The 25,649-nt window shown below is 44.4% G+C and overlaps 2 protein-coding genes across 7 annotated transcripts in view; one reads left to right on the top strand and one right to left on the bottom strand.

Annotated features, from left to right (window-relative positions):
- Positions 1-4,983, bottom strand: part of BLOC1S2 (biogenesis of lysosomal organelles complex 1 subunit 2) — a 13,049-nt gene extending 8,066 nt beyond the window's left edge. The window contains exons 1-4 of one of the 4 annotated variants that reach the window (XM_069980422.1): positions 4,891-4,983; positions 3,522-3,643; positions 1,790-1,906; positions 972-1,091 (exon numbers count right to left, since the gene is read on the bottom strand). In XM_069980422.1, the coding sequence (XP_069836523.1) occupies positions 972-1,091; positions 1,790-1,906; positions 3,522-3,606 (322 nt within the window). In that variant the 5' untranslated portion in view covers positions 3,607-3,643; positions 4,891-4,983. Of the gene's footprint in view, positions 1-971; positions 1,092-1,789; positions 1,907-3,521; positions 3,660-4,137; positions 4,821-4,866 lie in introns of those variants that run through there. The other 3 variants (XM_069980423.1, XM_069980421.1, XM_069980424.1) reach the window with 3 other exon arrangements.
- Positions 4,909-25,649, top strand: SLC25A16 (solute carrier family 25 member 16). Of its 3 annotated transcripts, XM_069980418.1 has the most exons (10): positions 4,928-5,298; positions 12,824-12,968; positions 16,274-16,366; positions 16,491-16,624; positions 19,365-19,428; positions 21,285-21,406; positions 22,103-22,169; positions 22,795-22,957; positions 23,628-23,696; positions 25,341-25,649. In XM_069980418.1, the coding sequence occupies exons 2-10, from the start codon at positions 12,875-12,877 to the stop codon at positions 25,504-25,506; spliced, it is 972 nt and encodes a 323-aa protein (XP_069836519.1). In that variant the 5' UTR covers positions 4,928-5,298; positions 12,824-12,874; the 3' UTR covers positions 25,507-25,649. The 3 variants fall into 3 exon arrangements, with proteins under 3 accessions (XP_069836520.1, XP_069836519.1, XP_069836521.1); XM_069980419.1 differs by lacking the exon at positions 23,628-23,696 and having other exon boundaries at positions 4,909-5,298; XM_069980420.1 differs by lacking the exons at positions 4,928-5,298; positions 12,824-12,968 and adding an exon at positions 12,998-13,073.

Here is a 25,649-nt window from a genome sequence, read left to right as displayed (position 1 = left end):
TTGCAGATGGGATGGATTGGGTTGAGGTGTTGTTGCAAAAGGAATTGTGAGTCAAAACTTTCTTTAATACATTGACATCAATTATAAGATTGCTTCCCACTCACATTAGGCTTTCTGAATGCTTCCAATTAACTATTTATTTCCAGAACAAAACTCTATTTTTGTGAGATCAATCCTATTTTTTTCCACTAGTGGTGGTTGAATCTCTCTGCTTCATCCTACGGAATACACCCATAGATTGCCTGGACTTGGGCCAACGCTGGCTCTACACCTTTAAAGGGGTAGTCCACCCAAAAAAATTTTCTTTCAAATCAACTGCTACCATGAAGTGCCAGAGATTTGTAATTTACTTCTATTAAAAAATCTCAAGCCTTCCAGTACTTATCAGCTGCTGTATGCCCAACAGGAAGTTGTATTATTTCCAGTCTGGAGAGCAGGAGAGGTTTTCTATGGGGATTTGCTCCTGCTTTGGACAGTTCCTGACATGGACAGAGGAGGCAACAGAGAGCACTGGGTCAGACAGGAAAGAAAACACCACTTCCTGCTGGACACACAGCAGCTGATAAGTACTGGAAGACTTAAGATTTTTTAATAGAAGTGAATTACAAATCTCTGGCACTTTATGGCACCAGTTGATTTGAAAGAAAAAATTTTTTGGTGGACTACCCCTTTAAAAACTGACGGCCAGATGATTGTTCAGCTGTTAATTTTCTCTTCCGTCCTCCCCATACACAGGAACATTCAGCACAGCTCTGTCTGTGGCTTATCTCTCCCAGAACAAAGGGGGTCGTGCAGTGATTTTCCATAATGCCCGACCCCTATTGCCACCAACATCATCTATGAGTGGTTGGTCAGGACCTTAAGTGACAGCTATTGACAGATCTATAACAATATACAGATGCCTTATCAACCTTGAGAGGTCTCAAGTGCTATTGGTGCAGGGAAAAAAAAACATGTAACATAGTACTTACACTTTTTGTTTAAGTCCTTGAGGTTCCGACTAATATTTCCAGCAATATCTTTCATCTCCATATATTTAAGACATGTAAGCTTATTCATATTTTCCAGAAGCTTGTAGTCTTCACTTGTGGCTGAAACCGCAATTAAAGAACAACTGAAAATTTGTAGGAGAAGCCAACAAGGTTACAACACTACAGGAAAATACTGCAATTTTTTAAAGCCTTTTACAATAATTTCCCATACCTGAAATCTGCTGCAATTCAGATCACATTAATTATCACATATTTTAATATTTAGGAAAGTTTATTAAATGTTCACTGTTGTGAACATAGACTCATTACCTCAGGTAAAAAAAAAAAAAAATCAAATCTATTTGCTACTGGGTTTCTCTCTTCTGTGCAATCTGCTGTCCACTGCCTGTTGTTGGGCTCCGTCCATCTCTTGCAACAGAGGGACAGGGATACAACACATTATGTGGGGGTGGAACTTCTCTAGTGCTATCTGCAAAACCTGGACTGTGTGAATACAAGCTAAGCCTGTCTTGCTTTTCCAGAAGATCCTCACTGTTCCTGAAAGGTAAATCAAAGCTTCCCTCTCATTTGAGACCTCCCATAAAGATTTCCACAGCCGTCTCTTGTGTTCCTACTACTGTATGCACACAGGGCCGCCTAGTGAATGTACCCCCCTCTATCATCACCAGCTGTAGAAGTTCAGTCCTACACTGCCAATGACAGTAACCCCCTTCTCCCCCAAATGCCATTTATAGTAGTGTTCTGTAGAACAACCCTCAGCACAGTGCCAATCTGTTACACATATACCTGCCACTTACCTATAAGCTCACCAGTGAGGTAACATGACATTTTACTAAACATATCCCTGCAAAGCTCATTAATATCTGCTTCTGGTGGCTCCACGGCCTCTTCTGCTGTTTCAACTGTGGAATCATCTAAAGTGAAGAGTAAAACAAACATATCAGGATTCTTATGCAAAACTAGTTTTTATTGAAATTTCATAATCTGATTTCAAATACAAAAAAGTGCAGAATAAACATAGAAACTAAAACAGAGATAGAATAAGTAAGATGTGATTGTAGCCCACCCAAAGAAAACTGTACTTCCTGGAATTGGTCAGGTTAAGGAAATAAGCTGGCCATACACCAGAGACTGATCACAGAGACTGATCTGCCAATTGAGCAACCAATTCCAAAATGTCATCTGCAAAAATCTCTATGTCAACTACTGCAACATGTACCAGTTTAGATCTCATCTACCTTACCAAATCCACTAAGGTCTGTTTACTACTTTGCAGTTTAAAATAGGGAAATCGGCTTGCTTCTATGTTGTTTTTATTGTGCAAAGTATGTCTGGGGACGCTCTGATCCAGGTTTGTTTTCTCACACATCACTGAACGCTCTGGACACTATACCAGCTTGTTGGTTTTATATGCATGTAACAGATAAGTGCTACTCCCCGTCTTGTGACATCAGTCAGAAGCTATCATAGTGATTACATCAGAGGACTGTATAATGAATGTGAGGTTCATGCAATAATATACATATTGTAAATACGTAATGACTTTAGAAAAACTTTTAACATGTCTTTGAGACCCCTAACCATTATTCAATATTGGTTCTCCCCACTCCAAGGGCCCTAGTACACGGAGTGATTTGGCCAATCCGTGTAATAGAGATGATTAGTTGATTACAATGATCATTAAAAGATTGTGTCTTTAGGTCTAAAATCACGACTGAATACACTGTTATACATTACCTCTTCACGCTCTCAGTCTTCTCCTGCCCTCTGCTTACATCCCAGTGGCTACAACTTCAAAACGGGCTTTTAGCTGACTTTGGGGGTCCCAGCCAGTGATTGGCTGAACAACCTGTCAGCTCAGATAGGCTGCTCTAATGCTGTAGACGCTGGGAAGTGAGCAGAGGGCAGGAGAAGACCGGGAGCATGGAGAGGTAATTGTATAAATAGTTTAGGACAGGGCTGCACGGACATCACTAACGATGTCTGTGCAGCCCTTGCTAAACGATTTTTAAGCTGCTTCAAGTGATTTATAGATCGACCCGTCTAATAGGACCCTTGGTGCTTCAATCCCCAGTTCACTGCCTCTTCCATTTCGTTGCATATGATGATCTCTTTAATAAATCTATGGAGACCGTCTCATATGGAAAGAAATTCTGGCAGCACAATGGACTTCCAATCTGTTAGTCTTTATTTTGTAGTAAAGAAGCATATCACATAGTAAGGTAATGTGCTTTTTTTACGACAAAATAAAGAAGCAACCGACTGGAAGCCCATTGTGCTGCCGGGGTTTCTTTCCATCTGTTTGTTGGGGCTGATCCTGCCCTTCAGCAATCCGTGCACAGGTGTGACCCTCTGTTGTTGCATATGGAGATTGTCTCCTGAAGTGAAACAGAGGTTTATAGCCAGCTGGGGAGTGAACTTCTAATCTTATGTAACAATCGCCAGGAGTCTGAACATCTAACATGGCTCTACAACATGTCAAAAGGAACAGGGACACTTTATGATAAGTAACATGACTTTATGTCTCACCCTGTGACGCTGGAGGCTGTGATGCTGGAGGAGCTACTGGCTGTTGATCTGAAGATAATTTCTCAGCTCCCCCTGGTTCTGCCATACCAAACAATGCGATAGTCTTGGCGAAAAACTGTATTCTATAAAAGGTAAATACTGATTGCAGGAGAAAAGCAAAGCAAACATCAAAATAAGGAGGTTGCTAACTCCGCACTTCATTCTGTTGGACACTGTCAGTACATACAGACTGGGCAGAGAACATTTAAAAAAGCCCTAAAGCAACATTCATAAGTTCCTGAATTTTTCCGTACTGTATATTATGTCCACAAACTTTATATGCAATTCACAGAAAATGCATCCGTAATCCATATTTTTTGTGACTCTATAAAAGTGGCTAGTCGCTTGCTAAGAGGAGCTACACCTGTGACATCAGAATTACAGGTGTTACCAACGGCACTACAGTAACATCTGCAAATTACAGATGCTGCCATAGACGTCTATAGGACAGTCTGTGTTAGGGCATGTCAGTAATTTTTGTGACGCGGATTATGGGCTATGTGCAGAAAATTACGGACCAGTGACTAACTTAAAGCGAATGTACCATCAGGTAGAGCTACATAAGGTAACAGTGTACCTCTGGCTTTATCCAGACCAGATTTCCAGATCCACCATATATTACGTTTGCCAACCATAGTCTTTGAGAAGACCATGCATAGAGAGGAACTTTTTAATGCAGTTCTAGGTGGTCTTGTCAAAGAGGGTACAGTGATTTATCCTTGTTAGAATTGTTCTGAATATCGTGGACTGGCATTGTCTCATGCACGTCTCTTGCATGGTGGTACAGATGTAACATTTACTGCAAACAATAGAGAAGAATGCTGATGAATGAATGCGATGTGTTCCCACCATCTTACTGCAGTCATATATACCACCATCTATCCTGAGAGAGGCGCTCTGAGGCATGGCGTGGAGAGACACATTTCACCAAGGCACCATAGGTCGCCCAGTGGGTTCTGCACAGGACTCCTGGTAATTAGGATGCATCTCCATGGCACATCTACATTTTACAGCTATGCATAATAATTGTTGTATTTTGGCCACACTGAGACACCGTACATGCATTGTGTGAATCTGTGTGCTGCACCACAGGATCACTCCCTATGAGAAGGTGAATGTGACAATGTCAGAGTCTGACAACATGAAGAAATCATCTATATACAGAGCAGCAGCACTGCAGGCAAGCAACGGGGTGCAGCACACAACAAGGGTATGATGACTGCTGTAGCGGGAGCGCTCCGGTTGTAATACACCTATATGAGCACAGAGCTCGGGTTACACGGTAAAGTAAATCCGTACAGGTCACCTGATCATTCACCATCACTCTCACCTAGCAGGCTGCAGCCGCGCGCTACTTCCGTATTTACATCCCGTCACGTTCCCTCACACTTCACGCGCATGACATTACATTGTGAAGTACAGGGGATCATCTTCCGTACACATAAACCTAGCAGTGTGTCCTTGCCTCGGCGCCATTTTGGCTGTGTCCTATATCATTATCTACCATAATATTCAGTCTCCAACAAAATGTACGCTAGTGTAAGTTGTTATTCCTGAACTCGCGAATGCGCAGACGTTATGAGTGAACTGTGCAGCACTGGTCAGAGTTACACACGGCACGGGGCTGTCATAGAGGGCAATGGATCGCGGCATGGCAGGAGCTGGAGCGGATCTTACCCAATATAGAGCACTGGCTGTGCCCGATGTGTGATGTCATTTCCTGAGCTGTAACTTGCAGGTAAGACATGTGTATGTACATACATGGGCACCGTGTCACAGGGTCTGTCACTGACAGTATGTGGTATAGTCCTATACTCAGCACACTGGGTAGGCTGGCATACTGCACCAGCTGTCACTGTCCAGGCTGTTTGACAGGTCCCTGACCTGATGTGACCTGATCCCCGCTATGTCACCTCCCATATGTCATGTCTTACCGCTGTGGCCCCTCCTAAACGTCATGTCTTACCGCTATGGCCCCTCCTATGTGTCATGTCTTACCGCTATGGCCCCTCCTATGTGTCATGTCTTACCGCTATGGCCCCTCCTATGTGTCATGTCTTACCGCTATGGCCCCTCCTATGTGTCATGTCTTACCGCTATGGCCCCTCCTATGTGTCATGTCTTACCGCTATGGCCCCTCCTATGTGTCATGTCTTACCGCTATGGCCCCTCCTATGTGTCATGTCTTACCGCTATGGCCCCTCCTATGTGTCATGTCTTACCGCTATGGCCCCTCCTATATGTCATGTCTTACCTGCTCATTGTGATCAGCACTGCAGACTTGGCATGTGTGTTATATGTGACTGGTGTGTTATATGTGACACAGTGCACTTCTTATGACCTTAGGAATGGTGATGGATAAGTACGGTAGAAATTACAAACACCTTATTTGGCTATGTTCCCACACAGTATTTTTGCTCAGTATTTTGCAACCAAAACCAAGAATGGATTGAAAACACAGAAAGGCTATGTTGAAATTTAGTTGATGGCCGTCATTTTAATAATTTATTTAATTGCTGTTATTTTAAAACAATGACTGTTTGCAGTTAAAAGACGGCCATGCACTTAATTTCAGCAGTGTGTGAACATAGCCTTTCTGTGTTTTCTAGCCACTGCTTGTTTTGGTTGCAAAATACTGAGCAAAAATACTGTGTGTGAACATAACCTTATAGCCAAGTACAGGATTCACAGCAGATTTGATGCTGTGTTCAGTCATTTAGTTACATTGATATCTGTGACATCAAATCTGCTACGTATCCTGTACGTGTGAATGCACCCTTAGGATAAGTTTACACAATGTAAATTTTCAATAAATAACAGCTGTTGCCACACCAGCTTTAATTAAAAATTAAAATGACATTGTGTCCTATGGAATCCTAGCCAGAGTGTATATACTCTGTATACACTGCGGCTGGGATTCCATGCAGCTGCATAGAAAACTGACATGTCAGTTTTGTGCAGCTGCTATTCATTGAATATGGTTATTCGGAATGCTGGCACACCCAAATGTGCCCACATTCCAAATCAAAAGAAGTGAAGTTCATTCGGCTGGTACTGCCGTACCAGCCAGGGTGAACATCACAGACCGCTCGTATTGTGAGGACTGGATTTGGTAACCTGACCATACATTGTAATATCATGTAGTATTGTGACCTGTCTGTATACTGTGGTATAGTGACCTGTCTGTATACTATAGTGTGGTCACCTGACTGTATACTGTACTGTGGTATGGTAAGCTGTCTGTATACTGTAGTATGTGATGTCTGAATACTGTAGTGTGGTCACCTGACTATAGTGTGGTCACCTGTCTGTATACTGTGGTATAGTGACCTGTCTGTATACTGTAGTATGTGGTCACACATGTCTGTGTACTGTAGTATGGTGACCTGTCTGTATACTATAGTGGGGTCACCTGACTGTATACTGTACTGTGGTATGGTGAGCTTGCTGTATACTGTAGTATGTGATGTCTGAATACTATAGTGAGGTCACCTGGCTGTATACTGTGGTATAGTGACCTGTCTGTATACTGTAGTGTGGTCACCTGTCTGTTTACTGTGGTATAGTGAGCTGTCTGTATACTGTAGTATGTGGTCACACATGTCTGTGTACTGTAGTATGGTGAACTGTCTGTATACTATAGTGGGGTCACCTGGCTGTATACTGTGGTATAGTGACCTGTCTGTATACTGTGGTATAGTGACCTGTCTGTATACTGTATTATGTGGTCACACATGTCTGTACTGTAGTATGGTGACCTGTCTGTATACTATAGTGGGGTCACCTGACTGTATACTGTACTGTGGTATGGTGAGCTGTCTGTATACCAGGGGTGGGGAACCTCCGGCTCCCCTGTGATGCGCGCTGCTCTGGAGGAGGAAGGAGCCGGCGCACACAGCATCCTCCGGTGTCTGTGACAGCTGCCGGACACAGGAGGATGCTGTCTGTGCCGGCTTCTTCCCCAGCAGAGCGGCGCGTGTCTTCAGTCTCCTGCGGGCCGCGCGCGATTACGTCATTTCATCGCGCGCCGCCTGCAGGAGAAGACCGGCACAGAGGACCTGGGACAGAAGAGGACATGGGCAGCGTGGGAGCAGAGGTAAGGTGAGTGGGATGTTTATTTTTTTTATTTGGGGGTTAACTAGGCCACCAGGGACATGCCTGATGGGGGTTAACTAGGCCACCAGGGACATGCCTGATGGGGGTTAACTAGGCCACCAGGGACATGCCTGATGGGGGTTAACTAGGCCACCAGGGACATGCCTGATGGGGGTTAACTAGGCCACCAGGGACATGCCTGATGGGGGTTTATTAGGCCACCAGAGACATGCCTGATGGGGGTTTATTAGGCCACCAGGGACATGCCTGATGGGGGTTAACTAGGCCACCAGGGACATGCCTGATGGGGGTTAACTAGGCCACCAGGGACATGCCTGATGGGGGTTAACTAGGCCACCAGGGACATGCCTGATGGGGGTTAACTAGGCCACCAGGGACATGCCTGATGGGGGTTAACTAGGCCACCAGGGACATGCCTGATGGGGGTTAACTAGGCCACCAGGGACATGCCTGATGGGGGTTAACTAGGCCACCAGGGACATGCCTGATGGGGGTTAACTAGGCCACCAGGGACATGCCTGATGGGGGTTAACTAGGCCACCAGGGACATGCCTGATGGGGGTTAACTAGGCCACCAGGGACATGCCTGATGGGGGTTAACTAGGCCACCAGGGACATGCCTGATGGGGGTTAACTAGGCCACCAGGGACATCACTGGGGGGTTAACTACAATAGCAGGGGCATCACTGGGGGTTAACTACAATAGCAGGGGCACTAGGGGAACAATACTTTGCCTTGCCCTGGGTGCTGCAAACCCACGCTACTAACTGCCGCACACGGTATGCGGCCCTCGAATGATTTTATTAATGCCCGACCGGACCTCGACATGGAAAAGGTTCCCCACCCCTGCTGTATACTGTAGTATGTGATGTCTGAATACTATAGTGAGGTCACCTGGCTGTATACTGTGGTATAGTGACCTGTCTGTATACTGTAGTGTGGTCACCTGTCTGTATACTGTGGTATAGTGACCTGTCTGTATACTGTAGTATGTGGTCACACATGTCTGTGTACTGTAGTATGGTGAACTGTCTGTATACTATAGTGGGGTCACCTGACTGTATACTGTACTGTGGTATGGTGAGCTGTCTGTATACTGTAGTATGTGATGTCTGAATACTGTAGTGTGGTCACCTGACTATAGTGTGGTCACCTGACTGTATACTGTGGTATAGTGACCTGTCTGTATACTGTGGTATAGTGACCTGTCTGTATACTGTAGTATGTGGTTACACATGTCTGTGTACTGTAGTATGGTGATCTGTCTGTATAGTGGGGTCACCTGACTGTATACTGTACTGTGGTATGGTGAGCTGTCTGTATACTGTAGAATGTGATGTCTGAATACTATAGTGAGGTCACCTGGCTGTATACTGTGGTATAGTGACCTGTCTGTATACTGTAGTGTGGTCACCTGTCTGTATGTTGTGGTATAGTGAGCTGTCTGTATACTGTAGTGTGGTCACCTGTCTGTATACTGTGGTATAGTGAGCTGTCTGTATATTGTAGTATGTGGTCACACATGTCTGTGTACTGTAGTATGGTGACCTGTCTGTATACTATAGTGTGGTCACCACCTGACTGTATACTGTGGTATAGTGACCTGTCTTACGACCTTGTCTGAGCAGTCCTGTACAGGCCTTTAGCAGCTCTTTTCTCACCCGGCTTTATTCCTGCATTGTCAGCACATATTTTAACCTTTGCTGTAATGGACAATATGTGGAAAAACGTGTTCACTTTATGTTAGTTGTTTCAGATCATAAAGTGGGTCTTAACTGATGACATCTGACATAAAGAAATGCATAAGATAAGATGTGGCAGTACATTGCCTGCTTTCTTTTCTTCCCCACAGAATGTCCACATAGTGAGTGCATAGTACAGGGCAGAGATCACTGTCTGCATGGTATTACATATCCTTGTCACAAGGCGGCATATAACTAGCAGACAAGGGCACGTCCTCAAGGAAAGATATCATTTCATACACAGTAGATCTTGTCCTGCTTCTTTATGCCTCCAGTAACTTTGTCTTTTGGGACTAGTTACAGGACAATTCTTTTCACTGGTATTGTTCTACCTGTCAGGGGTAGTAGTCCGTGGCTTTACATGTTCCCTGAGGTATAATGGAGTATGAAACCGTGCCCATCTAGATGGAGAGGTAAACGGCACATGGTTGTCTGCAGTCCAGCAGAGCAGGAGCTGTTCTTTCCAGCAGTTCTCCATTCTTCATAATAGATGGGTACGGAGTATAGACCTCTAGTTATGACAGCCTTATGCCTAATAGGATGACAGGTGGTTTGGTATGAAAAAACTGGGGAACACAGGCTGCTGACCTTAGCCACATGCCATTGGGCTGAGTGAAAAGCATTACCAGAAAAGAACAGCACTCTGAATTACTAGTATTCCCCTTTGCTTAAAGGAGAAGTCCGACCAAAAGTATTTTTTAATATGTTATTACTTATGGAAAGTTAGACAAATTTCTAATGTACATTAATTATGGGAAATGCCCATATACTGCTATTTCCCTTAATTTATTAGATCATGGAGTGTTAGAATTCTCTCAGAAACCGTGACGTCACGACGAAGGGTGTAATTCCTATGGAGTGTCCAGCAGGGGGCGCACTGTATAAAGTACCATTGACTGCTATATATAGTGCGCCCTTGCTGGACACTCTATTGAATCAATGGATGTGTATGTAAAAATGTTATGTACAGTACGTTTTGATTGAATACATTTATGGAATACTTTGGGGAGCAAGTGTCCTTGCTCCCCAAAGTATTCCATAAATGTATTCAATGAATACATTGGGTGGGCACAGAGCAGGGAGGGAGAGAGGTGCCTGTGCATCTACCTCTCCCCTCCCTCCCTGCTTGGTGCTGGGCACATATACACAGTACTACTCCTCTCATCCTCTGCTCATAGTATGAGCAGAGAATGGGGGAGTAGTACCTGTGCTATCCCCATTACGCCACCTCCGCACAGCTGCTCATCACAAGGGCTTCATCATGCCCCCTCCTCCGCTCCCCCTCCTCCCAGCTTCCTATTTCTAACTGTGCCACCGCTCTCCGCCGCTGGCCCCCGCTCTCTGCTACCACATACCGCCTCCCGGTCCGCACTGCATGCCGGCCGCGTCAGCCCTCCCACACCCCGCAGGGAGCACAGCGCTCCTGGTGCTTCCTGTCCCCGGCCGGCATGCAGTGCGGACCGTGAGTCGGTATGCGGGAGAAGAGAGCGTTGGCCAGCGGCGGAGAGTGGCGGCATAGTTAGAAATTGGAAGCTGGGAGGAGGGGGAGCGGAGGAGGGGGCATGATGAAGCCCTTGTGATGAGCAGCTGTGCGGTGGCGGCGTAATGGGGATAGCACAGGTACTACTCTCCCATCTTCTGCTCATACTATGAGCAGATTATGGGAGTAGTAGTACTGTGTATATGTGACCAGCACCAAGCAGGGAGCGAGGGTGGAGGTAGATGCACAGGCACCTCTCTCCCTCCCTGCTCGGTGCCCTCCAAATGTATTCATTGAATACATTTATGGGATCATTTGGGGAGCAAGGACACTTGCTCCCCAAAGTATTCCATAAATGTATTCAATCAAAACGTACTGTACATAACATTTTTACATACACATCCATTGATTCAATAGAGTGTCCAGCAGGGGCGCACTATATATAGCAGTCAATGGTACTTTATACAGTGCGCCCCCTGCTGGACACTCCATAGGAATTACACCCTTTGTCGTGACGTCACGGTTTCTGAGAGAATTCTAAGACTCCATGATCTAATTAATTAAGGGAAATAGCAGTATATGGACATTTCCCATAATTAATGTACATTAGAAATTAGTCTAACTTTCCATAAGTAATAACATATTAAAAAATACTTGTGGCCGGACTTCTCCTTTAATGCATGCGTATCCTGGTAGCCATGATCTAGTGCAGGGATGGGGAACCTTCGGCCCTCCCGCTGTTGCAAAACTACAATTCCCATCATGATGGGTGCAACAGCTGGAGGGCCGAAGGTTTCTCATCCCTGATCTAGTGGCAAAGATGTAAAGTCTAGTTAAGCGCCAAAGGGAGACTTAGTCCTCCTGCACAGGAAGGGCCTATGATGCAAGAATTCATGGAGAGCTTTGTATGGAATACTCCTTTAAAGGGAACCAATCACTGGAAAAAAGCATATAGAGCTTTTGAAATGTGCTGTTAGAGCACACAGCACACTTGCCACACGTGTTTCCATAGCCTCCGTGCCTTCCCCGTGCAAGCCGCAAAGTAACTTTATAAAACTGGCGCCCTGTATGCTAATTACCTGAGGTAGTCACCTGGGCGGTGTTCGGCTAGCAGGTAGTCACGGTCCCCTGGGCGTTCTTCCGCTGTAATCACGCCCCTCTGGGCGTGATTCAAATGGCAGAGTGGCTGTGGCGTCACTCGGGAGCGCGCCGTGCCCAACGTCGGCGCGCTTACGTACTGATGCCGGACGCCGCCGCACATGCGCAGTGCAGCCGTTTCCATTCCGGTTGCACTGCGCCTGTGCAGAATAGCCTCGAACTCCGGCTAACATGCTATTCGAGGCTATTCTGCACAGGCGCAGTACCGCCGGAATGGAAGCGGCTGCACTGCGCATGTGCGGCGGCGTCCGGCATCAGAATGTCACAGCTACTCTGCCATTTGAATCACGCCCAGAGGGGCGTGATTACAGCGGAAGAACGCCCAGGGGACCGTGACTACCTGCTAGCCAAACACCGCCCAGGTGACTACCTCAGGTAATTAGCATACAGGGCGCCAGTTTTATAAAGTTACTTTGCGGCTTACACAGGGGAGGCACGGAGGCTATGGAAACACGTGTGGCAAGTGTGCTGTGTGCTCTAACAGCACATTTCAAAAGCTCTATATGCGTTTTTCCGGTGATTGGTTCCCTTTAAAAGCAGTACGTAAAGAGCTATCCTTTCCCACAACCAATACATGTAGGGGTAGTTTTTTTGTTAGACGAGATCCAGTGGATCATGCCATGGTTTGTTTGTTTTTTGCTGGATTAAAACAGAAAATTTAAAAACTTTGTATGAAACGGGAGCCATATGGTGGTACCACTGAGGGTCTTCATACAAAAGAGTTGTAATATGAGAATATTAATATGTATATGTGTTTTGTTTTTCAGCTTTCTTCTATATATTTTTTTTTATAACGGAAACATGCATTATTGATCAAGATGACTTCAGAAGCAGCTATTACTCCATCTAAAAGCCCACTTCAAAACCCAGGGTACAAAGACTTCTATTGGCTTAGGTCTTTTGTGGCAGGAGGTAAATGCTTTTTTTTCTACCCTAAATAAGTGACTTTTATTTGAGCCTAGAGATCAGTTATTGAACCAGAAGGAAAGGCACGAGGGCACCAGAGACCGTGGTAAGGTTAGTAGTATTTTATTATTTTACACTAAAGGCAGGGGCTGCACGGACATCACTAACAATGTCCATGCAGCCCTTGCTGCGTGATAGTTGGCCCATGTAATTGCTCAGTAAACAAGCACTGATCTAGTAGATCAGCACTCATTTACACTTTATGATTGGGCCATCTAAGAGGACCCTAAGACAGGTAGTGGTCAAATGGGATTGCCATTCCAACATGCTTCTGTGTGTCTATAAATCTATGTAGTAGTTAACACACCTATTTAATTTTACATGCTTTATATATAAAACTCCAAAATGTCTTGCAAAGATATTCAAAACATTGCTCATGGAGGCTTTTTGTGGGGAACAAGGATTGTGTATTTTCTATGTGGTTTGTGCACACATCATTGCTTTTACAGGAGACCTTAGTCTGATTGTTTACAACCATTTGGTGTTTGTAATCCTTGTAGCTGTACTCCAGAGGGGAAAAAAATACAAATTGGTGTGAGAAAGTTATACAGATTTGTAACTGACTACTAGAAAAAACAAACAAACAAAAAAAAAACCTCAAGTCTTCCAGCACTTATCAGCTGCTGTATGTCCTGCAGGAAGTGGTATTCCTTCCAGTCTGACTCAGTACTCTCTGCTGCCACCTCTGTCCCTGTCAGAACGTTTTTGGAGCAGATGCTGATTTTGTTACGGCTCTGGACAGTTCCTGTCATGGACATAGGTGGCAGCAGAGAGCACCGTGTCAGACTGGAAAGAACACATCACTTTCTGCAGGACATACAGCAGCTGATAAGTACCTGAAAGTTTGAGTTTTGTTTTTAAATAACAGTAAATTACAAATCTGTATAACTTTATGACATCAGTTGATTTAAAAAAAATTTTTTTCCGGACTATCCCTTTTAAGAGTGTGTTCACACTACAGAATACTTGAGGACATTTCATGTGGAGGCCGTCCGGCAGACTACACTTGCCATTCCACCTGTTCCATTGACTGTTGTCAATTCTTCGTGTGGACGGCAGATTGAGTTTGAAAAATTAATCAATGAGACAGGAGGCTGCGCGGCCTCCGCTTTAAATTTTCCTTGCATATTCCGTAGTGAGAACATACACTAATATTACATATGTTTGTAAAGTGTTATTTCTAGAAATGTAACAAACAACTAACTTTATATGATAATAAGTAAATTAAAATCCCTAATGAGTATCATTTGAGTTGTGCTGACAAATGTGTAGGAGGTTCAGTTAGCAGGCTCCTTCACAAATTTTGTCAGATTTGATGGGAACATCTTTGTCTCCCTGTTGAGTCTAGTGAAAAAAAAGTGTTGTCCATAGGCATGTGACCGCTGCAGGCAACTGCTGACAAGTGGTAATACATATGTGCAACATTTCAACCCTCAGGGGTCTTTGTCAAGCAGCGGCTTGGAATGTTGCACATATATAAACTTTGAAGATTTTTCCACCATTGGATGCTATTGGCCTCTTTCAACTCTGCATGTTTCCAGCCTTTAACTGGTATAGATGTCTTTCTAGCATGCGTCCATTACTCTACTGGAACTAACCAGTTTCTACTCAACGCTCCTCTTTGACCCCTTATGTTTTTTAACAGGAATAATGATGTGTCATTAATAGTTGTGTCACCTCTGTGGCCAGTGATAGTCTGCCGTGTTCACATGTCCATGAATCATCATTGCCCTCTAAATAGGGATGCACGATGCACCGAAATATCGATACTACTATCGATATTTCGGGCATAAAAACGATTCGGTACCAGGATTTCCTGGTATCGATACTTTATATTAAGCTGCCTAATAACGCAGCTTAACATAAAGTATAGAGCAGAGAACACAGCCGGCGGCTAGCAGAGCGCCGGCCATGTTCTCTGAGTGCAGCCCCCTGCCCCCTGGCGTCACTTCCTCCTCCTCCTCCGCCCGCCCCTTCCTCCGCTCACTGCAGGGATAAGTCATATAACTGTGCAGAAGCCGCTGTCACAACTGACAGCGGCATCTGACCCATCCTGAGCCTCTCCAGAAGCAGTGGGGGTCGGCTACTGTGTGTAACAGAACCCCCCCCCCCCCCCCCCCCGCTGCTAATGACTCGCAGCCTGTCACACCTCAGCCTCCTGTCCCCCCTGTCATGCAGCCGGTGTGAGGAGCTGCGTCTAGGGCTGCGCTTCTCAGTATGAGGCTCTGATGCCCGCTCGCTCTCCGTCCATCCGCGGCGCTGTTCCTATGCATATTCATGTATGCACACTCTTGGTGGCTGCGCTTCCTGACCGGCCTGAGTGTGCACACATGAATATGCAGGAGGAACGGAGGCCTGACAGCTGGGAGCTTCCCGGAGCTGAGGGGAGGGGGATTTGTAAAGGGAGCTTATTTAAGGTGGAACAGACAGCCTGAATCTTGGCCAGCAGCAAAGGTTAATCTTCCTGCTGGCCGAGGTTCAGGTTGTCTGTTCCACCTTAAACTCCCTTTACAAATCCCCCCTCCCCTCTGCTTTGACAAGCCTCATGCTTTGAGTGGTACCGCAGTAAGTGAGAGCAGGGGATGTGTGCAGACATTGCAAACATCCCTGCCCTCTAGTGTGTCCCCACATCCCTGCCCTCTGGTGTGCCCCCCACATCCCTGCCCTCTGGTGTGCCCCCCACATCCCTGCCCTCTGGTGTGCCCCCCACATCCCTGCCCTCTGGTGTGCCCCCCACATCCCTGCCCTCTGGTGTGCCCCCCACATCCCTGCCCTCTGGTGTGCCCCCCACATTCTTGCCCTCTAGTGTGCCCCCACATCCCTGCCCTTACACCCCTGCCCTCTGACAGGAACTGACCTGCCAGGCAAAGTAACCCTTTCTTGTCTGTCCAGACCTGGCAGCCTTCACCAGCTCCCTGCAGTGTGGGGGTTGTAGTCTGTACCCAGTGGCGGATTAAATGTACCCTGGGCTGTTCACCCAACCTGGACCCCAACCCCCCCCCCCCCCCCCCCCCCCGTCAATCCGCCCTAATTATAATCCACTACTGCCCCCCCCATGCTTTTCCCAATAAACACAATGTTTGGTCCCTTGCTGCACAGAGGATGTCAGGAGAGGAGGGGGCTGGTCTTAAAGGGGAGGTCACAGCAGCACAGAGGATGTCAGGAGAGGAGGGGGCTGATCTTATAGGGGAGGTCACAGCGTCACAGCAAAAAAAAAATGATGGTATTATAACATGTTCATTTTTATATAGGTGTAGCAAGTTGTTGTGCAAAAACAACTATAGCACCTCTGGACAGGATCAAGATTTTATTGCAAGCACAAAATGTCCACTACAGACACCTGGGTAAGAGCTTCAAGGACATTCGCTGTTCTTATTGTTATTGAAAGGACATAGCAGAGATAACACAATGAAACGCTGGTTTGCCACAGAGAAATCTTTCAGTTTATTTCATATATTTTGCTTGTAGGAGTTCTGGCCACTGTATTTGCTGTCAAAAAGAATGAGGGTTTCTTGGGATTGTACAAAGGAAATGGAGCCATGATGGTCAGGATCTTTCCCTATGGGGCTATACAATTTATGGCATTTGACAAGTATAAAAAGGTATGTTCTTATTTTTGTTATGCAATAGTATAGATTCCCTGGATACCTATTTAGGCTATGTTCACACAACATAAGCTACGTAATAACCATGGCCGTTGTTGCCGATTTGCAACAACGGCCGTGATTACTACATAGCTTACGTAGTGCTTCCTTCAATGGAATCCCAGCCAGAGTGTATACACATAGTATACACTCCGGCCAAGATCCCTAGCGGCACTGCGAGAAACTGACATATCATTTTTCTGCAGCCGCTATTCAGTGAATTGCAATTGCGGACAGAACAACGGATGTGTGAATTAGCCCTTAGCTGCTTAAGAAATTCCAAAACTCTATGGAAAACTAGTAATTGGTTCTGAACCCCCAAAATGTCATCCCAAAATGAGTCATATGAAAATTTAAAGGAGAATAAGCAGCTAACTAATATGGTAAAGCAAATCCTTACATACAACAGTCAGAAAGGGCGACTGGAAGCTGTAAATCACTTTCTTTATAGAAGATGGGAGCGTTTTCAGGGTCCTGTACAGGGTCCCAAAAAAATAAAATGAAGCCGTCCTCATCTGGTGCCCATAAGAGCATCTCATCCTGGCCCAGATAAAGAGCAATGCAGGACATGTAGTATCACACTGTACTGTAGAGAGGGGATACTCAACAGCCAGTCACTGCATTCACTTCAGTAATACTGGGGTTTTACCAGTAAAATGGCCACTTTCATTGGTCAAGTATCTAGTTTTTTACATGTCCTGCAGATCCTGACTGTAGCATTGTATGTTGTATGTTGAGTCTGGTCTCAAGTTACGATGGTCCAAAAAGGACCATTGCATGTTGAAAACATTTTATCTTGAGGCCATTGTAAGTTGAGGAAGCACTGTATTATTTTATTATTATTTTTTTTTTACTTTCATCAAGCTAAGGTTTTCTAAAATGTTTTCCAGTGTAGGAATGTACGAATGCTATAAACATTTTATCACAAAAAAAAAAATAAACAAAAAACCTCCTGACTAAAGGTTGCTTGCTGTATGACAAGTGACTGTTTTCTAACATAACATCCTGCTCGGTACTGAACTTTGTAGCCCTAAAATTTGCTGCTTAAATAAATTATGGTAAACCTCCTCCTAATCAATAGCTGGGATCTGGAGTTAATCTGTTAATAAATGTACAGTACATGTAGCTGTAACTGAGTGCAGACCTGTATTTAAAGCTCATGCTGCCCTAGGAGTGCTGACGCACCCCCCAACTTATTGTGGGTGTGGTCTGTGATAATGTGGCCTATTGGGGGTGTGGATTGTCAGCAATGGGGGATATTTAGAATTTTTCCAAATTGTCATCGTTGTATGGACCTTACAGTTGGGTCAGTACAGAGAGAGCACATTACACACCCAAGTATCAGCCCTCCAGCATATTACACACCCCAGTATCTGTCCCCCAGCATATTATAGACCCTTGTATCAGCCCCCAGTATATTATAAACCCCAGTATCAGGCCCCCAGCATATTACACATCCCAATATCAGACCCCCAGCATATTAAAGACCACAGTATCTGGCCTCAAGCTTATTGCAGACACCAGTATAAGACCCCCAGCATATTACAGAGCCCAGTATCAGACCCTCAGCATATTACACACTTCAGTATCAGAAATTGTTAGGCCCCGTTCCCACTGAGGAAAGGTAGCGGAATGAACATGTTCATTCTTCAGCGCGTACAGAGCAGGAGCGCGCGCCTCCCATAGACTCCCATTATGAGCGGGAGGCTAACGGCATTCCGCGGCGGACAATTCCGTTGCGGAATTCCGCTACCTTTCCTCAGTGGGAACAGGGCCTTAAGCAGCATTCCCAGGTTCCTAACACTGCCTGCTCTCCAGCTCCCCAAGATTGCTTATGTCAAGGTGCCACTACACCTGGGAAAGTTGAGTGGCCCCCAACATACGAAGTACAAAATGCTGGGAAATCTGAGTGACCTAAATCGTTCCCAACCTTGAGTGATGAGACTCTCCCTGTGTGTATATAGGGACACACGTCACTCAAAGCTCTGGGACTACTGTTGTGACTACTCAAATCAGTTCCTGAAACACTTTTAAAAGTATGATTTCTGGTTTTCCCATAGCAGCCAGTCACAACTTGGCTTTTATTTCTGAAAGGGCTCTGGTAAAATCAAAACTGCATTACTGAGTTATGAATGGTTACAATGGGAAAATAGTTAGGCTGCTCATGGTTAAGGCAGCATGACAAAGCTAACATGTTCCCTTTCAAAAATTCAGTTCTGGTTCATTTCTCAATATACCGTAATAGCAGACAGAGCTTTGTTTTTCTGCTGCAAAGATCCAAATTTTTACCATATTCTGTGACCACTAGAGGGAGCTTGGGTGCTGAATGCATACTCCTTTTTTCTTTGAAAAAAAAAAAAAAAAAATTGCATAAACAGTATGCAGTCTATCCTGTGGCTGTGAAGCTCTGTATGTGAAAAATGGAGCTCAGATCTCTAGGAAAATAAATAAAGAAATAGAGTGCCACACAATGTTCAACTCATTTATATTAAGAAACAAAAATAAAATTATTTTTAAGGATGTACGTTTATGTTAACGATACTACAGTGAACATACACTTGTGCCTATGCCCTACATTTACTGATCTGAAAGTACACAGAAAATTCCACAACTGGTGCAAGGAGGTTGGTCCTGTGTACAAAAAAAACTTGTATAACTATAATATGTAACTTGTATAACTACATCACTTTTTTTGTAGTTGCTGCGTGTAAAAATTGGGAAATCAGAACATGTGCACAGATTAATGGCTGGATCCATGGCAGGTACAGTATCAGTGAATTATATAGGACTGTACAGACAGCTGTAATGTTCATATAGAAAGGTGACTACAACCTACATTATCAGAGCTTATAAGTGCCTTTCTCTGTCAAGTTCTCATGAAGAGGCTTAATATTGATATTTTGATCTTGGCACAAGTTGACATAAACTAGATACCCCTCTTATTACTTTATCCATGACACATACAAAGACCCAGGGGCGTCTCACTCACCATCTGTGTAAGATGTCAGTAGAAAGTCTGCCAAAGTGGATAATTTTGACCATTTCGGGCAATGAAGGATTTACATTTAATGTGATGTTGATGGTCATTTGATCAATACCATTATAGCTGATCCTCATTTTAAGGTGTTTTCCAGACAAAATAAACTGTTGAGCTATCCTTGGGATAACTTATCAGTAACTTACTGACATGGCACTCTGCTGATCAGCTGTTTGGTGCATGCCCTACGTGGTGAACAGGGCTAAAAGCCGTTGTCTCTATGTAGCTAAGGTGATGTGTAAGTGCAGCTCGGTATATTATATGTTTATCTATTTATTTATTTTTATATGTTTTATTTATATAATGGGAAAGGGGGGTGATTTAAACTTTTATTGGGGGAGGGGTTTTGGGGTAGTGTGTTAGTGTTTTGAACTTTTTTTTTTTACACATTTGAAGTCCCTTTGGGGGACTTTTACATAGTTTAGTTTGATTTCTACACTGATGAATGCTATGCCATAGGCATAGCATTGATCAGTGTTATCGGCGATCTGCTCATTGAGTCTGCCTGTGCAGGCTCAGTGTAGCAGATCGCCGATCGGACCGCACGGAGGCAGGTGAGAGACCTCCGGCAGTCCGTTTTACCGATCGGGACCCCCGCAGTCACACTGCGGGGGTCCCGATCGGTAAGTGACAGGGGACTCCCCCTGTCACTTACACTTAAACGCCGCGGTCGCGCCGCGATCGCGGCGTTTAAGGAGTTAATGACACGCGGCAGCGCGATCGCTGCAGCGTGTCATTGCTGGTGAGGTCCCGGCTGCTGATTGCAGCCGGCCCCCACCTGCTGTGAAGCGCGCTCCGCTCCGGAGCACACTTCATAGCGGGAGAAACACCCAGGGCGTACAGTTACGCCCTAGGTCGTCTGGGGACAGACTTCCATGGCGTAACTATACGCCCTGGGTCGTCTAGGGGTTAAAGTGTCACTGTTGTTTAATTTTTTTTGCAGAAATCAATAGTACAGGCGATTTTAAGAAACTTTGTAATTGAGTTTATTAGCCGAAAAATGCATTTTTATAATAAAAAAGAAGTTTGAAGCTCTTCTCTCTGTCTTCATTGTTCTCTATGGAGAGGGGACAACAAAGAGTTAAATTACAGCTACATCACCAGGCTATCTCCTCTGAGGTCAGCACTGACCTCTCTGACCTCTGAATAGCTGCTTTCATACAGCTCTCACTGTGTAATCCTTTGTTCTCTGTTGCCGACTAATCTTGATCCTTCCTCCTTCCCCTCCACTCTCCATAGAACATACAGGGCCCGACTGATGTAAAGCAGTCAAGATTTACTGATAATAAGCAGTGGATGAGAGAGGAGGGATGGGGGAGGGGGCTGGGAAAAGGCTTTTTCAATGCAGAAAATGGCATATTTGCCTAATAAACCCAATTACAAAGTTTCTTAAAATCATGTGTACTATTGATTTCTAAAAAAAACATATAACTAAAGAAAGAAGCCAAAGACTGGTTTGTATCCTGCTGTACAGCTAATAGACAGTATAGGAAGGTATATTGCAGTAACACTGACTAGGTGCTTTGTGCAGAGTAGTTTTCATTGTGGCACTGTGTACTGTTTTTTTTATTGGTGCTCTAGGTATCACTGCTGTCATTTGTACCTATCCACTTGATATGGTCAGGGCACGTCTAGCATTTCAAGTGAAAGGAGAGCTTGGATACAATGGCATTATACACACCTTCAAAACCATTTACACAAAGGTTTGTGATATTTTTTCTCCTTTACTATGTTCCCACCACGTTCTGTCCATAACTTTTTATATTGGTGTAAATAATGATTTCATAGAATGTTTCTATGTTTTCTCCTTTCAAAACACAGTGTTTGTTTTTCCTCTCATTTACATTATATAAATTATAGCCATAGCCGTACAGTAAGGGGTGACATGTAGCTTTCCTGCTGCTACCAACATTTGTTTGGAAATTGCAGGGCTATTTAAGCAAGGGATCAGGAACTGCAGAGCATAGGCAGCCCTGCAGTTCCCGACTTGAAGGTTTGTGGCAGCAGAGAGGCCCTGTGTTTCCCCTTACTGCTGCGACCAATAAAAGTTGATAATTAAACCAAAAAAAGCACACTTTTATTTTAATTGTTATTTTGCAAATTAAGTAAACTTGCCAGCCTCTCACAGTAACATAGTTTTAACATCACAAATTGTTAACAGTCATTGTTCTCACACAGTTTAGCATTCAATGTTTTTGGTTTAGAATTCCTTCATAAGGTTTACCCCCCTTTATTTTTCGTTTTGGTGTGAACCCAGAGGTTGGACCCTAACCAGTCAAAAGCAATGACCCTTCTTTTTAGCGATATGATATGCTTTTTGCTAAATGAGAATAATATTTTAACCACTACCTGACTGCAGTGCTTGTGTGACCCTATGTTTATGTTTCTTTGTTTTGCAGGAGGGAGGATTTCGTGGTTATTACAGAGGACTTCTGCCTACTGTTGTGGGAATGGCTCCTTATGCAGGTATGTTATCCTGGACACCAAGGCAACCAATGTTCGGATATTTTCCATTGTCTGGATTTGTGCGGCCACTTAAAAGAGAAGTCTGTCAAAAAGAAAAAGAAAAAATGGTGCAGGCAGGGCCTGGGGGAAACATAATAATAAAAGGGTACTTACCCGTAACCTTCCCCCCACAGCGCCATATTACCGCTCCCCAACAGCCCCCTCCAGTTTTCCCTCCCGCATTTCTCCAGTGACTGGGGGCAGGACACTGCTGAGGGGGCAAGCCGAGGGAAAATTAGTTCTGGCATCGGATCCAGGAGCGGTTATGTAGGGTTGCAGGGGAGCGTCGATAGGTAAGTATACTTTCTGCCCCTGCCCTGCACCAGATTTGTTGTTTTCGACAGACTTCTCCTTTAAATCATTGCTATGATTGTGTTTATCTTGTGTCTAAAGATTCTGGTCCGGTATTAAGGCAGGATTTACCAGTATAACAGTATAGTGGCTGTTTGCCCAGTAAGTGTACATTCCCATGTGCAGATTTTCAGCAGCCGATTGTATATACACTTATTTGTTTCGGTGCAGAATTAATGTACATCTCATCACTTCTGAACATACCCAAACACTCTACATATGTTTTACTTCACAGGATTTTCATTTTTTACCTTTGAAACATTGAAGACCACTGGACTCAGACACTTCCCAGAACTCTTGGGAAAACCTTCTTCAGACAACCCAGATGTTCTGGTGTTGAAAACCCCTGCGAGCTTGTTATGTGGTGGAATAGCAGGAGCAATTGCCCAGACTATTTCGTAAGTTTCTCTATTACTGTATATATAGCTATAATGTAGGTGTATAGAGATAAAAGGGGACATTTATCAAAATGCGCCCCTGGCATACACAGCAAAAAGGCACAGGTTCTGGCGGACTTACCCAGAGTCCAGGAAAGTGGGAGCGGGACTTATAGACTGGCGTACTCGTACTAATAAATGTTCACCATATCTGTATATATGCTGTTTAATATATACACACTGTAGCTTATACATACACCAGCCAGACCACTGCTTTTAAAGTAGAGTGGTGGTCTGTGACCTAGACAAGCAGCTGTCAGCAATGGGAGGGAAAGACCAGCATATCAGGGGGAGGACACAAGTTTGGTAAATATATTTGCAAAAAATATTTATCTTAACAATCCCTACAAACTCAATTATGTTTTTCAACATGATAATAACCCTTTTAATATACAATAGTTTACATGAGAAATCAGTATAAATTGTAGCGGTTATCTACAACTGGTAGCATGTGGCATTCCCTTGCCACACATGTCCCCTGTGGCTGATACTTGGTGAATGCAGTGTTATGAAGGATATGTGGATAGCTGTACTGGAACTCCACCAGGCCCAGGAATGTCACTTTCCTGGCACTGGCTGGATGAGACCAGACCTTGGCTCTAACCAGGTTGGTATTTTTACTCTCCCGCAGATATCCACTGGATGTCACACGGCGAAGAATGCAGTTAGCAGCTATTCTACCAGACTCTGACAAGTGCCGGTAAGTGAATACCTGACATGTACAACACATATTGGCCCAGATTTATCAATATTTATAACACAAAAACTGCTGTAATTTGCCCATAACCAATCACAGCACATTTTTCTTTTCTTAACAAGCTCTGTTAAACTTGTGCTGTGATTTGTCGCTATGGACAAACGACACGAGTTTTCGTTTCGGCTGATCGCGCCTTTTGGTCCTGACCTTATATCATTGGTTGCTGGGTGCACATTGCTACATTTAATAGTGATGCACGGCCGACATCTGATGACTGTTTAAAAAGGAAAAAAAACAAAACATAACTACCGCTGTAGCTTCAGAGCTGGTCTCTGAACTGACAGGCCACTCAGACAATCACTGGCAGAGGCATTCCCGGCCAGTCATTGGCTGAGCAGCCTGTCAGTTCAAAGACCCGCTCTGAAGCTACAGCGGCGGCTCTGGGGAGTGAGCAGAAGGCAGAAGAACACCGGGGGCCATAGAGAGGTAATGTATAAAGTTTAAGGGCAAGGGCTGCACAGACATCACTAACAAGGTCAATGCAGCCTTGCTAAACGATTATCGAGCCATGTAATCGGCTTGGTAAGGAAGCGCTGCTGTAGCAGATTGGCGCTTGCTTACAGGAGGCATCAAGCTGTCTAATACGACCCTTACACATAGGCTCAGAGTTATCAATTTCTGTGAAACTAAAAGTGTAATCTGCCCAGAGCAACCATCCACAGCTCGGAATTTATTTTAATTCACCAGAACTCATTGAAGTGTACCTGTCATTAGGAAAAACTTTTAACAGGTTACAGAGACATGTAGATGTTTTGATCAGTCTATGTCTCACTGCTGAGACCCCCACCAATCAGGAGAACAAAGAAGCCCACAGTAGCTGTCAGTAACTTTGAGCTGGGGAGAAAAGTTCCGACTGTGCACTTCTTCCTGCTCATTCTCCTGATTGGTGGGGGTCTCGGCAGTGAGACGCCGACTGATTAATATGTTTGACTTAGGGTCCATTTACACAAAAAGATTATCTAACAGATTATCTGCTAAAGATTTGAAGCCAAAGCCAGGAAGGGATTTGAAAAGATGAGAAATCTCAGGCTTTCCTTTATGACCTGATCTCTGTTTATAGTCTGTTTCTGGCTTTGGCTTCAAATCTTTGGCAGATAATCTTTCTGTGTAAATGGACCTATGGGCATATTAAATGTTTTGTTTTCCACACATTGATAAATCTGGGCCATAGTATTCATTGCAAAACTTCTGTGGCCCTGCTGTTCCAAGATTTCAACTTATGTTGTAGGACTTTCCTGTAATGTTGAACAAAAATGTGTAGAACATATTATATAATGTCTGTCACAGTGTTGTCAGTGTGGATTATCAGAGCCGGGAATTTCTTACACCCTCTATCCATACTCATAGCTGTAAGGACGGAGCTGTTTATACTGCTCCTGGAGAGCACACAATCCTCTTTTACATTCTTGGCAAGGTCTGTCTGGCAGGCTTTGACAGAGTATAGGTCTCTAGACCGTGAATTAAATGGCCAAAAATGCAACCACAACTTTTAATTTATTCAAATTTTAGCTGCCCAGTTAGTTGCCCTGTTGCCATTTTACACCAGAAGTGCCCACAATTATTATTAATATTATTATTTTTTTTCAGGACCATGTTTCAGACCCTTAAATATGTCTACAAACAGCATGGCGTTAGAAGAGGGATATACCGAGGCTTATCTCTCAACTACATCCGCTGTATCCCATCTCAAGCAGTAGCCTTCACCACCTATGAGTTCATGCGGCAGGTCCTGCATTTAAACAAGACTGCTTGATCCTGTACTACACAATGGCGGCTGCGTGGTGTAACTGGTTCCATAAATTGAGGGAATTTTCTAAGCTGCTGCATCTGTTTAGTCATTTTGTAGGATTCTGTAGATTTACATGTAACTACACTTGTAAATAAGATGACTTTTTT

The sequence above is a fragment of the Dendropsophus ebraccatus genome, chromosome 8 (assembly GCF_027789765.1).
Source record: "Dendropsophus ebraccatus isolate aDenEbr1 chromosome 8, aDenEbr1.pat, whole genome shotgun sequence".
Taxonomy (NCBI): Eukaryota; Metazoa; Chordata; class Amphibia; order Anura; family Hylidae; genus Dendropsophus; species Dendropsophus ebraccatus.
The sequence above is the reverse complement of the archived record's forward strand: the minus strand, read 5'-3'. Positions and strand labels throughout refer to the sequence as shown.